This window comes from Colius striatus, chromosome 6 (assembly GCF_028858725.1).
Source record: "Colius striatus isolate bColStr4 chromosome 6, bColStr4.1.hap1, whole genome shotgun sequence".
NCBI lineage: Eukaryota > Metazoa > Chordata > Aves > Coliiformes > Coliidae > Colius > Colius striatus.
Window position 1 is genome coordinate 1,869,219 of NC_084764.1, and position 13,042 is coordinate 1,882,260.

Here is a 13,042-nt window from a genome sequence, read left to right on the forward strand (position 1 = left end):
CAGCAACGCAGCGCGTTGGCAAGGCAGGGAAACCATCACAGGGCCTCATCCACCTGGGGCCTCCCTTTGCTGACGCCGCCAGGCTGTTGGAGGAGGGGGGGGCGGTGCAAGGCAGCAGCTGCTGCAGCTGTGCCGTGCCATTCCATGCTGTTCCGTTCCGTGCCATTCCATTCCGTGCCGTTCCATGCTGTTCCGTTCGGTTCTGTGCCGTGCCATTCCATGCTGTTCCGTTCCGTGCCATTCCATTCCGTGCCGTTCCATGCTGTTCCGTTCGGTTCTGTGCCGTGCCATTCCATGCTGTTCCGTTCCGTGCCATTCCATTCCGTGCCGTTCCATGCTGTTCCGTTCGGTTCTGTGCCACGCCATTCCATGCTGTGCCGTGCCGTTCCATTCCGTGCAGATCCGTTCCGTGCCGTTCCGGGCCGTGCCGTGCCATTCCGTTCCGGGCCGGGCCGGGCCGCGCCGTTCCGGGCCATGCCGATCCACTCCGTGCCGTGCCGTTCCGTTCCATGCCGTTCCGTGCTGTTCCATTCCGCGCCGTTCTGGGCCGTTCCGTGCGGTGCCGTTCCGTTCCGCGCCGTTCCATGCTGTTCCGTTCGGTTCTGTGCCGTGCCATTCCATGCTGTGCCGTGCCGTTCCATTCCGTGCCGTTCCGTTCCATGCCGTTCCGTTCCGGGCCGTGCCATTCCATGCCGTGCCGTTCCGCGCCGCGCCATGCCGTTCCGCGCCGTTCCGTTCCGTGCGGTGCCGTGCCGTTCCGTGCCGCCGCAGCCCCGGCAGGGGGCGCGTCCCGCCGCGTGCTTCCCTCGCTGTGGGGCGGGGGCGGGCCGCGCCGCGCGCTCGGCCGCCGGAAGTGCGCGTGCGCGCGGCCGCCGGGCGTCGCGAGGCAGCGCGGCCGCCTCAGCCCCCGCCCCCCCCCCCGGCCCGGTACCGGAACGCGAACCCGCCTCGGCCCGCGGAGGGAGGGAGGGAGGATGGCGGGAGGCGGCCCCGGCGGTAACGGCGAGGGAAGGGGGAGGAAGGGAAAGCGGAGCGGCGGGCAGGAGCCGAGCGGCCCCCACGTGACGGGCGGCCGCAGCCAATGAGGACGGCAGGAGGCTGCGCGTGGCAGGCGAAGGCCGCAGCAGCCGCGAGCGGGGCGCGTGGGCCGGGCCGTCGCTCGGTGCCCCGCGCGGAGCCGGGACGCAGGTAGGTGCCGCCGTGACCCGTCCCGTCCCGTCCCGTCCCGTCCCGTCCCGTCCCGTCCCGTCCCTTCTCCCCTCCGCCGGCCCGCGCCGGGATCGTGAGGTGGCGCGAGGTGCGCGCGTCACGTGCGCGCCGGGTGCCGGCCCCGGGCCGCGTTTGAGGCCGGGCCCCGCCGCGCCTCCCGCCGCTCGCCTCGCCTCGCCTCGCCTGGCCCCGCCACGCTCACGCGGCGGACGGCCGTCACTTGACGGGAGGAGGAGGAGGAGCGGGGCGAGGGAGCAGCCCCCCGCGCCTCCGCAGCCGGGAAGGGTCGGGTGACGCCCGGCCCCGAGCAGCTGCCGCCTCCCAGAGCCGTCGCTCCTGCCGGGGACCGTCCCCCCGCGGGAGGCGTGGCCGGCCGCAGCCGTGAGACGGGGGCCGGGCTGCCCGCGCCTCGCTCCGCTCCGCCCCGCGGGCCTGCCCAGCTAACGGCGGGCGCCACCGCCCTTCGGCGCAAACACGGGGGGCGGAGGGGAGGAGGGGAACCTGCGGCCGCTGGTGGCGGGGTGTGTGTGTGTGTGCGGGGAGGGGGGTGACAGCACCCGCCCCGCACCCCCAGCCCCCGTTCTGGTACCTTCCGGCGGCTTCGTGTGTCGGGACGCTGCGCACGGCTGTCTCGCTGCCGCTTCCCCCTGAAAGGAGGCGGGTGCGGAAGGCAACGGCGCTTTCCTGCCGGGCCGATACGGTGTTGGGTTCGGGAGCTGGCGGTGGCCTCGGGTAGCACGTCGGTTGATGAGGGGCACGGCGAGCTCTGTGTGTGGTTGGTGGGCACGGGGCTTGGCAAGGTGTTTTGTCAGCCTGATTAGGTGAGGGGTTTTCAGTAACTCGGTGAGAGTTTCTTGCCTGACTTCATAAAGCATCAAAGCTGATGCACTTGCAGTGCCATACACCTCTGACACGCAGCACCCAAACTCACCAGCTGTCATTAACTGCACTGGATGGAGTTTGAGAAAGCCCTGAAGATCAGAAGTTGCCTCGACTCTGCAAACGAAAGGCTGTGTAAAGAAGAGAGGACAAGCTGATGAATTGGTCTTGGCACTTAAAGTGTTTTGCAGCTCTGCGGCTGCTGCACCCTTTCGGTGCCCTCAGGCACAGTTCCTTGAGAGTCAGTGTTGACAAATGGAATGGGGAATTCACTCTGCCTGAGAAATGTTGCTGTGGGTGAGTGGTTTTTCGTGCCTGTGTGTGTGGGGGAAGCACGCTTTGTAGGTGTGGCAGAGATGGGCAGCGTTCATTCACTTCACGGGCAGCTGCTGCCAGGTGCAATGCTCAACATCACCTGCACTTGTTCTCTGTTGCTGCAGATGCTGTTGTGCCTGCCATGGGGAGTGAAGGAAACTAATGCCAGTGTCACTTGTGAATAAACTTGTTGAGGCACCTATCAGAGAAAATAAAGAAGGAACTTAGTTCTCAGCTTCTAACACCTTTTCATTTACACTCAGACTAGATCCCTTGTAAAGTATGTGGTTATGGATGTTGTCTCTTTAAAACCTGATCTCCTAAGGAATGGGAGGTTGGAGATACTCTTTTCACAAACACAATGAGGTGGATCTCTTTCTGGAGGAGAGAGAAAGAGCTCTCATCTAAGAAGAGGCTGTTTCATAGACAGCAGAAGGTCTGCTGAAAGAAATCAACCATGGTATGCACAGAGGAGCCTCAGGGCCGTTAACTGTGGCACCAGCAAGGCTTGCTTGGTCTCTTATTCTTCCATAGTTAAGGATGTGGTGTGGTGTATGTCTTGGGGTTTGGTTTTCTGGGGGTATGTGTGTTGTGTTTGTTTTTTTAATACCAGCTGACTTTAGAACAGAGAATCTGGTGGTGGTGGTGGTGGAGTGCTCATCTCTCCCCACAGAAGGATGGAATGTGCTTCCACCTTTGGATTCTGGCTGGTTTCAGTTCTCGATGTGTCTTTTTCTGAACTGGATAAGGAAGAATGCAGTGAGATTGGTATGGCTGAGAAGAATGATAAAGGCTTGTCATGAGAAGAAAGCAACCAGAAGAAAGTCTCTTTTCATGCTCTTGTCTTTTTCGATCAAGCCCAAACCAGAAAGACAGTAAGGGATGTGAACATATCCACAATAACAATGCTTGCATTCATTGCTACAGTCACCATCTTCAGGAAAAGCCAACTTGAAGGATGACAAGATTGTGACCTAATCACTGTTGAACAAATGCTCGTGGTGATGGCATTGTGCTGTTCTGCCAACTCTCGTCCTTTCTGCTAACACAGTGTGTTCTGCTGGGCCACAGGGTAAGTAAATAAGTCCACCGTGGAGATGGGATATAAACCTGGAACCCATCACCAGCAGTTTGGTACTTTATTTGGTGTTCTCTTTTTACCACAGCTTAAAAGGGGAACATAAGTTCCTTGGCAGCTCTAACTTGGTGAGCCATTGGTGACTGTAGCAGCGAGTATTGCTAAAAGAGAACAGCTGAATGAGTAGGGTAGACTTAAGCTCAGGTGAGGGGTTTTTTTTACTTGCCTGCCTTGTTTTGCTTAATTTTCTTGCTGCTTTTTTTTTTCCTATGATGTACACAAGATCCCCAGCTGAAGATTCATGAATGTGACAAATGGCCCTTTTTATGGCCATAAAGGGACAGAAAATCCTCAAAATGGCATTACTCCTGGTGGTTATGGCTCACTTCTGCCAGTGTGGCACGGCAAAAAGCATCAAACATTGCTTCATCTCTTTTATTTTGGAATATTCAGCAGTTGAAATAATAGTTTATTGAAAAAAATGCATTGAGTGCAACCATTGAATGTCTGAGTAGTGGGCATGTGTGGAAAGGAATGTAAACCCCATTTTTCACTCCTGAAAATAACCATCTTGGATAGAAAAAGAGAGCAATTATTTGTATAGTGAACACTGGCTTGTCTCGCTGCCCTCCCACCCGTGGCTCACAGATGGATTGTGTAGTTCTGTTTTGGGGTCTTCAGTGTTTGAGAAGATCCCTGTATTCTGCATTTCTCTTGGGAGATGGAGAGTTTTGTGCACTGTACCTTGCACTGTTAACACTGTTGAAGCACCAACTTCATGGGGGGACTGAAAGATCAGTCCTGGAGAGGTGCAGCCGGTATTTCCCTCCTCTTCCTCCCCCAAGTGTTGACCCTTGTGCTGCTGCTTTTGCAGGGGTGCAGCTGACAGCTGCTGAAGCACTTCCTGAAGTACAACATACCGTGATGCAACAGTCAGGGCTCTGAGTGCCAAGTGAATTTGGTTTTGGTGCGATGAAGTGCGTTTGGTTTCAGTAGAAAGTGATGCTGTTGGCCAAAACGTGACAGCACACAAGGTGTGTCATACTTGCTGTGGGGATAGTGGGAGGATAGGGCTTTTTAATGTGTTTGCATCGGCAAGAAAACCTCAACCTGGAAAAGCAGATTTCTTACCCTTTGTTTTTTCTGCAATAGTCCATTTCCTGCAATATTTTCACACCCCCTTCCACTTTTTAGCTGGATTCTGCCACTGCTTGCCACTTTACTCTTGATAAGGGACTACACTTCCTCACTGCAGCTAAAGGAAGAACTTAAGCTACTTCTCTATCATAAATAAGTTGATGTAAACGGGTTTTTTTTAAAGTAGATTTGGGTTGGGATTCTCTTCTGGTAAGGATGGGGGTCCAAGGCTGTCACAGATGCTGCGGATGAGTGGAGACATCTGCATAGTGCACACATTCAGCTCTGAGAGGAGAAGCAGTTGGAGGCCAGTGGGGCTGGTTAACGGTGTAAAAACAGGACTAGATACCATTCCCTGGCTTGGATTAAACTATCTCTAGTTTCCAAATTAACAGTCTTTCTTCTGGGGTGCTGCTGTGTTAATTATTCTCCAAAGTGGCAAAACATTGGCTAAAGAGAGTAGGGGTTTGTATTTTAACCCTTCCAGTGTGCACGTTGCACAACGCTTCAGACTGACACGGCTACGTTTTCAGCTCTTTCAAATCCGTGGGGTTTGTTTAGCGGCCCAAGCTTGTACCTTTGTGTGACTGTCAGGGCTGCCTGACCATAGTAACACACTTGTAGAGTAGGCTCTGCTGGTGGACTGCTGCTGTGGCTCTATTGCTCTGACATAGCTTTGCTAGCTGTTGTTTTGTGAGTCTAGGTTCAGTTAGCGCTTACTTTCCGCTGGTGAATTGGAGAGCTGAAAGCCTCCTTTATCCTCCAGCAATGCCCCTGGTAGTCCTGCCTTCCAAAGGATACTGTGTGACAGAGGCGTCCTGTATCTATTTGTGTAGCAGAGATCTTTGTGTTCCAGCTCAAAAGAGGATTGCTAACAAAAATGTAGCCGGCACCTCTCATGTTTTCGCCAGATTGGCAACTGTTATGTTCTGCTTAACTATGTCTGCAACCGGTGTTGCTCCCTCAAAGAGAGCTTTAGCAAAGCCTGAGCCTTGTGACCCTCCAGCTCGTGATCTGTTACTGAGTCGTTCTTTTTTGGAGACAGGTTAGAAATGAGAGTGGCTGAACACACTGGGGTTTTTTTTGCTACAGCTCCAACTAGCCACCTCTGGGCTCTCACAGTCTGCCAGGCTTTCACTCTCTGGTGAAAGTTACGGTTCCTGCCTTACCTGTCCTATGTCGGCTTGAACTAGAGCTTCGTGCTTGTAGGCATTATTGTAGAAGGAATGTGATTTACTGGATCCTGAACACACAGTTTGTCAAGGTGTTGCACAGCAGGGAGCGTGTTAGGAGCATTTGGTCAGCTCTGTGCTGCTCAGAACGGGGTTGCTTAAGCTGGTGGGAATCTGTGGTTCTGCTGTGACTTCCACTGGTGCATCTGTTCTCTTGAAAAACTAGAGGTTCTGCTTTTGCTGCAGGCCAGCATTTCTACCTGTGTTAGGTAGCATGGCAGCAAAATCCCTGGCACTCTCTGGTGTTGCTTATCATTAGTGGAACCATGTGGCTTTTGGGCCAAGAGTGTGGCACGGCTACTCAGTTCAGGGGGACTGCTCTTATTCATGTTAAGGGCCTTCTTGCTGGAAAAAAAGGACTTGGTGTGTATGTGTATGCACAAGGTACGTTCCCTCTGGCAGCTGGTCTCATTCAGTCTGCCCAGCGGCTGGTTCCTGGGTCCCAGTCTTCCCACTTGCTTAAGCCCCTGAGGCCAGTGCTGGTTCATGCTGGCTGGCTGTTGGCTGGTTGGGACTGCACTGCTCTGGTTGCCTCATGCCCAGCACCCCTCCACCCCCATGGCCTTGTTCTTTAGAGAGGTAGATGTGCACAGACACACACAGCTGGTGGCACTCCCTTGGTAGCCGGGTCCTTGGTCAAGCTGCACGTCCCCCTTCTGGGGTTTACAGCTAAACTGGAGTGCTCTCTTCATAGACTGTGTGTGACAGGTAATGCAGACACTGCTCCAACAAGCAAAGCAAAGCAAGGAATGCATTCACCATGGGCAGGCAGGTGGGAAGAGAGACACCATTTCTTCCTTCCTTCCTCCTTCTCCCCTCAGCTTTTCTCCCTGGGCAATATATTGCATGGTCTGGGATATCCCTGGGGTCAGCTGTCCTGGCTGTGTTCCCTTACAACTTGTCGTGCACCCCCAGCCCGCTCGCTGGTGGGATGAGAAGCAGACAAAGCCCTGACTGTGTAAACACTGCTCAGCTATAACCAAAACACCCCTGTGTTATCAGCACTGTTTCCAGCACAAATCCAAAGCATGGGCCTGTACCAGCTACTGTGAAGCTAATTAACTCTGCTCCAGACAAACCCAGCACCGTGGGGCTAAAGCTTCCCTTTTGCCTCCTGTATAAACTGCTGGGAGTACCCACGTGAGTCTTACATTCTGCAAATAGGAAAGAATCTTCTGTTTCATAGAGTCACAGAATGGTGGGGGTTGGAAGGGACCTTTAGAGATCATCCAGTCCAACCCCTCTGCAGAAGCAGGGTCACCTAGCTCAGGTCGCATAGTTTCTCTGTCCCTGCAATGTGTTCTTTTCATCCCGAGTCCGTTTTCCTAGTTAAAAGGAGAAAAAAAATGCCCCGTGCTTTTCTCTTACAGACCTACCTCTGTTACTGCTTTGAGGGACAGTTTTCAAGTGTCTTTGAAACGTCACGGGGATGCTTATGGAGCTTTGTTGTCGGGTCAGATGCGGACGCGAGCTCTGCAGACGCGTGAGGAGGAGTCGAGCAGAGGGAGGGAGCCTAACGCACATGCCGGCTTTCGCGTTGCCTCCTCGGCTGACCCCGACCCCGGAGCCGCTCCCGTCCCTGGGCTTCCTCTCTCCCAGCGGCCCTGCGGCGGCTGCCCGTGCGCTGGGGGTGGCGGTGCGGTGCGGGGCGCGGAGCTCGCCGGCGCCGCCCCCCGGCCGTCGCGTGGCAGCGCGGGAGGCGTTCCCCCCTCCCCCCGGGGTGCGGGGGGCCGGGTCCGTGCGGCGGGGGCAGCGGCTCGAAGGCGGCGGAGCGCGGGGAGGGAGGGAGCGAGCGGCGCGCCCGCGCCCCGTTCCAGAAGCTTCTCCGCGCGCGGCGCTGCGCGGGGGCCGCGGCCGCGCGCCGGCACGTGACGGGCAGGCGGGAGGGAGGGAAGGGGAAGGCGGGGGGCGGGCGGGCGCGCGCGGCGGTGGCGCGCCTGCGCGCGGCGGCGGCGCGCTGACGTCAGGGCGGTGCGCACGCACGTTGTCCCCAGCTGGCGGACACACGGTCCGCGTGAGGAGAAAGGAAGCGAGAGCCGCCCCCCGCCCCCCCCGCCCCCGGCCTCGCGCCTCGCCGCACGGTAACTACCGGGGAGCGGGGCCGCGCCCGCGCCTCCCGAACCGCCCCAGTTGACGCCACGAGGCTGCGGGTGCTCGGGCCCGGCGGGGCCGCTCCCCGCCGGCGACGCGACGCGACGCGACGCACCGCGGGCGCGGCGGGGCCGCCTCGGGAGCGCCGCTGGCCGGCGCCGCGCCGCGTTCCCCCTCCCCTCCACGTGCGCCGGTCCCCGCGGGCGCTGGGTGCGCACCCCGCCGCTCCCGGAAAGGCCCCGGTCGTGCCCCGGAGGCGGCGGCCGCCCGTCCCCGTCCCGAGGCTTCCGGCGGGGAGGGGGGGGGGGGTGGGACACGGGGAGCGACAAGTGCGCCGCTCGGCCCGCGGCCCGGACGCCACCTGCCCCGGGGCCGGCCCCTCCGGGCGGGCCGTTTTCCGCGGCGTGGAACGGCAGCGCCGCGCGTCCCGCGCTCGCTGCCATCGGGGCCGTCGGCGGCGGGCGGCGGCGCTTCGGCGGGCTGTGGCGGGGCTGGCGCTGCCCGCTGGCTGTGTGCGCACACGGGCTGGCGTCATCGCTGCGCGGGGCATTGCCCCCTGCCCCGCCCGCTCCTCGGCTGCCCGGGGTTTGCCTTTATTCCTCGAGTCGCCGAACGGCAGGGGTCGGGAGGGACCTTTAGGGATCATCCAGTCCTCCCGCCAAACTTTTTTTTCCTGCATATGCTAAAAGCAGGAAGATAAGTCTCGGTGCGGCTTTGAGTACTTTTGCCTTCAGCTGCTTGGTTTGCCGTTACATATTGAATGTAAGGTCGGAGAGGTGAATATCTGAAGCTGATATATGCACGTTTCACTTGAAACACTGCATTAGAAGTGCTATTCTACAATAAAACAAGCTAGTGTGACCAAGTGTAATAAAACACACGAAACTGTCGTAATAGATCACGTTGGTGCCGAAATAATGTAGCTTTTGGCTGCAGTAATTGCACACAATGGCATTGTGGCCACACAGGTCTTGGGCTGACTCGGTGCTGTCAGTGGCAGGAACTTTTAAATGCTGGAAAACAGAACCCATGACTCAGGGGCTGTCTGCACGCACACAATTGTTGCTGAATGTGTGGTGCTTGAGCTTTTTTGATGTTACTTGAAGTAGAACTTAACACGTGCCAGAAATAAATGTCCCAGGCTTCCTGAGTATCTTGCACTGCCAGGGTGATCTCAAATCTGGCTTATCTCCTTCATAAGCTACCACAGCATTAATGTGAACACACTCTAGGGTTGTAGGTTCAGTGTACATCTGAAGGTGCTGTGTGTGGATATAGAGAGGGAAAGGTGGTGGAGTATCACATAGAGCTTGGGATGAGATCTCTTTCTTCCTACTCCATGTATCTGATTACTCAGTAGACATTTGTATGTCTGTTGTGTTTGTATAGATGAACATGGAAAAGCTTTTTTTGGGAGGATAGCTTTTAGGTGTTACTGGGACATAATGAGAAAGCAGGGAAACGTTCTTGAAACATAAAGCTGAGTCTAAACAACTCGTTTGTTTTGTGTTCTAGACTCTCTGAAAGCAGTCCTGGGTGGTTGGGTCAGTGTGAGTGTGTTTATAGTGGATTGTTTCCTCCTCAAAACTGAAATCCAGATCTCTTAACTTGGCAGATCCCAGCCCATGGAGAACAGTTTTGACTGGGTTTTTGCCTCCAGTTTAACTTTTCCATGGGGTTTTAAAGTGCAGAGTTTTAAACATGGAAGTAGGTCTCATGTTAGGTGTCAAGAACACTTACTGTGGAGCATGACTTGCCTCCTACAAGCAAGTCATTTCCTACATGCAAGTGGCAGCTGGTTTGCATAGAGCAGTGTTTCCTCCTACAGTACCCCAGTCCTAACAAAAGAAATGCCTTGCTGGATACCTACTTTGCTTCAAACTTGTGATTTTCAGTTCATCATCTTTCTTTCCAGAGAGTTGTTTTCAAGCAGCTGACTCCCAGTGACTGTGATTCATTCTTGTCTCTGGTTCCTACTGTGAGTAGACACTTGATACAAGAATCAATCTGTTGGTGTTATTTTCCATAGGTAATAAGGACCAAACATCTGAGTTCTTGTGAGTTGCCCCACTTGTGAGCTCATCCACTTCATCTTAGCTGCATGGCCTTATGGGGGCATTAGCCTGTCTGATTTTCCCCAAAGTTTATTGTTTTGAAGGGGTTTTTTTGCCTTGTATTCTTTGTCTGCCTTTGACAAGCAATTTGGAAGATCTTGGGGCTGGCAAAGAGATCCCAACCACACAAAACTTAGTCTGTTTCAATAAAGGCATTTGGGGGATTTATTTCTTTTTCTCTTCTTTCCCTGTTTTCATTTTTGAGCAGTCTGGGACCTCTCTGGCAGGAGCAAGGGACTTCTCCCTCTGTGTCAGCGCCGTGCCGTTTGCTCCTCTGAAAACCTGGGGCACGTTTTGCTAAATGCTGTTTAATAAGCAAATGGTCCCAAGTGCTGAGGCAGTATGGGAACAAAGAGCACTGAGTAGTGTCAGGGAGGGCAAGGAGTTGTGTTGTGGCCAAGCATCATAGGAAAATGCAGTTTAAAGATAGCACAGCCCCCATGTCTGTACAGGCAGCCTTGGTTTGGTAGGTCCTACTTGAACTCAGTTCTGATTAGCTGTGAAGTTTTTACCGTGGACAGCTGTTACCAAAAGGACTTCTCATGAAGCTTAATTAATTTCTTAGACTGTGTTGGACTAATTTTAACTGAGTTTCCCTTTTGCCTCCAGGATGGTGAGCGCACAGAGAAGATTATCGGGACCGTGTAGGATTGGCGTTTGATTGGAGAGCGTGCAGGGGTGCTCACCATGGAGAAGCAGCAGGTTGTCGTGGGGAGCCAGGACGGTGGGACCGTGTCTGGAGCAGCACCTGCCTTTTTTGTCATCTTGAAACAGCAGCAGGGCAACGGTAAAGCCGACCAAGGAATCCTGGTAGCAAACCACGATGCCTGTGCTCTCGCCACCAGCGTATCCAGTCCGGTGATGTCCAAAGCCAGGACCTGCCTCCCAGCTGACTGTATCTCGGGGGGCATTACGGTCACCCTGGACAACAACAGCATGTGGAATGAGTTCTACCATCGCAACACAGAGATGATCCTGACCAAGCAGGGGAGGCGCATGTTCCCCTACTGCCGATACTGGATCACGGGTCTGGAAGCCACCCAGAGGTACATCCTGGTCCTGGACATCTCCCCCGTGGACAACCACCGGTACAAATGGAACGGCCGCTGGTGGGAGCCCAGCGGGAAGGCAGAACCCCACGTCCTGGGGCGAGTGTTTATTCACCCAGAATCCCCTTCCACTGGCCAGTACTGGATGCACAAGCCGGTGTCCTTCTACAAACTCAAACTTACCAACAATACCCTGGACCAAGAGGGTCATATCATCTTGCATTCCATGCACCGCTACCTGCCACGACTTCACCTGGTGCCTGCAGACAAAGCGACGGGAGTCATTCAGCTCAACGGCCCCGACGTCCATACCTTCACCTTCCCGCAGACGGAGTTCTTCGCCGTGACAGCCTACCAGAACATCCAGATCACCCAGCTGAAAATAGATTACAACCCTTTTGCTAAAGGGTTCCGAGACGATGGGTTGAATAGTCGGCCCCAGCGCGACGCGAAGCAGAGCGGTAACTTGGAACTGAAAGCGAGTGACATCCTGAGCGCCGCCGGCGGCCGCGGCCGCGCCGCTGAAGTCGATGCGTTGGATTTGCATCAAAGAGCTTCAGATCCTTCATTTGTCGGTCAAAACCCATCAGATGCCAACCTGGACAAAGAATCCTTTAATTCAGAAAGGGACTTCCTGAGTTTCCCGGACTCTGACCTGTCCTCAAGTGATATGCCAAAGCTAAAACAAGAAGTCTCCGAAAGGTTGGTGAGCGGTCTGCTTTTAGCACGAGTGCTGGTGGGGTGTGTGGTAAAACATAGCAGGGTGCTCAGTGTACAGGTTTACAGCTAAAAGCTGAGGTGGCAGAGCACTTGGTATTATGAAAAGCTTTCCTTTGCTTAAACAGTCATCTGTCACTTTGGACTTTGTCATGTGTCTGAGGACTGGAAGATTTGTGTATTTTTTTCCCCCCCCCGTGCTGCTTTAACACCTTTTATAAAGGAGTTCTGGGGGGTTTCTCTTCACCCTCTTAGCATTTCAGAAGGTTAAGTTTAGTGTTTCAGAGTTCTGAAGGGAGCACACTGCAGTCATCAAAACATTGCCTCTCTTTTGAGGCTCGCTTTGCACACCGCGGCGCTCTGCAGCGGATGGGCGAGGGGGTGTGGTGTGCACGGGTGTGTAGGCTGGATCCGTGCAGGGATTGCTACAAGGCAAGTTGTAACTGGCAGCATGCCACTGTTTTGGCAATCACTGCTTGTGTGAGTTCATTTATTCCACAAAGTAGCCCGAGGTAGTCTGCCTGTTGATAGTCACCTCCTGTTTGCACCTAGGGAAGGTATAACTGTTGCACCGTTAATTTGCTCTGTGCTAGTTTTATATCTGTGCACTTGGGCAGTACAGACTTCTTGAACCCTCCTGTTGATGTCACAAGGACAGTAGTAAAGCAGTCTAGTGTGCCTCGAGAGCCTACCTGTAGTGTGGGACCCGCTAAGCAGTTTGTGTTGGGAAAGCAAGCCTGGCCAAACCAATTGTTCTGCTGCAGTGTCACTGAGCTTCCAAATTCTAAACAGTGGAACAGAGCAGATTGAGCGTGGAGGGTGTCTGTATCAAGAGGTGCTAGAAATACTTTGAACTGGGAGAAGTGATTTAAAAAAAGGGTTCTGTCGTGCCAGGTTTCTTCATGTCTGTCTGTGACCACCAGACCTCAGCAGCTAGACTTAGTGACAAAGCCCCATGTGGACCAGTACTGGTGTATTTAACTGCAGGGTACCAGGGTGAAGTTAATGGTACAGTTAGAGCTCAGTTCCTACAGTTGTCTTTGTGACAGAATTACCCATCTTGTTTCTAAGGCTATTTCACTATACTCCCTCAATGGGTTTTAGAGGGGACAGAGATTTACTAGATGGGTTTTTTTTTAGTCTTGCAGAAAACATCATCTTGCTTTGCAGTAACTGAAAAGCTTCAAGTGATGATGTTCTCCATTCTTGGAGGCTTCAGTG

The 13,042-nt window shown here is 54.6% G+C and overlaps 1 protein-coding gene across 16 annotated transcripts in view; it reads left to right on the forward strand.

The window, feature by feature from the left end:
• The first annotated feature begins 881 nt into the window (after positions 1 to 881).
• The window catches only part of MGA (MAX dimerization protein MGA), a 54,783-nt gene continuing 42,622 nt past the window's right edge, over positions 882 to 13,042 (forward strand). For 11 of the 16 annotated variants that reach the window (XR_009818921.1, XM_061998155.1, XM_061998162.1 and 8 more), the window contains exons 1-2: positions 882 to 1,188; positions 10,665 to 11,806. Coding sequence is in view for 15 of the 16 variants with exons in the window: in XM_061998155.1 (XP_061854139.1) it covers positions 10,743 to 11,806 (1,064 nt within the window). In the remaining variant the exon portion in view is untranslated. Of the gene's footprint in view, positions 1,189 to 2,978; positions 3,476 to 4,457; positions 4,516 to 7,878; positions 7,932 to 8,573; positions 8,718 to 9,883; positions 9,920 to 10,664; positions 11,807 to 13,042 lie in introns of those variants that run through there. The other 5 variants (XM_061998157.1, XM_061998159.1, XM_061998156.1 and 2 more) reach the window with 5 other exon arrangements.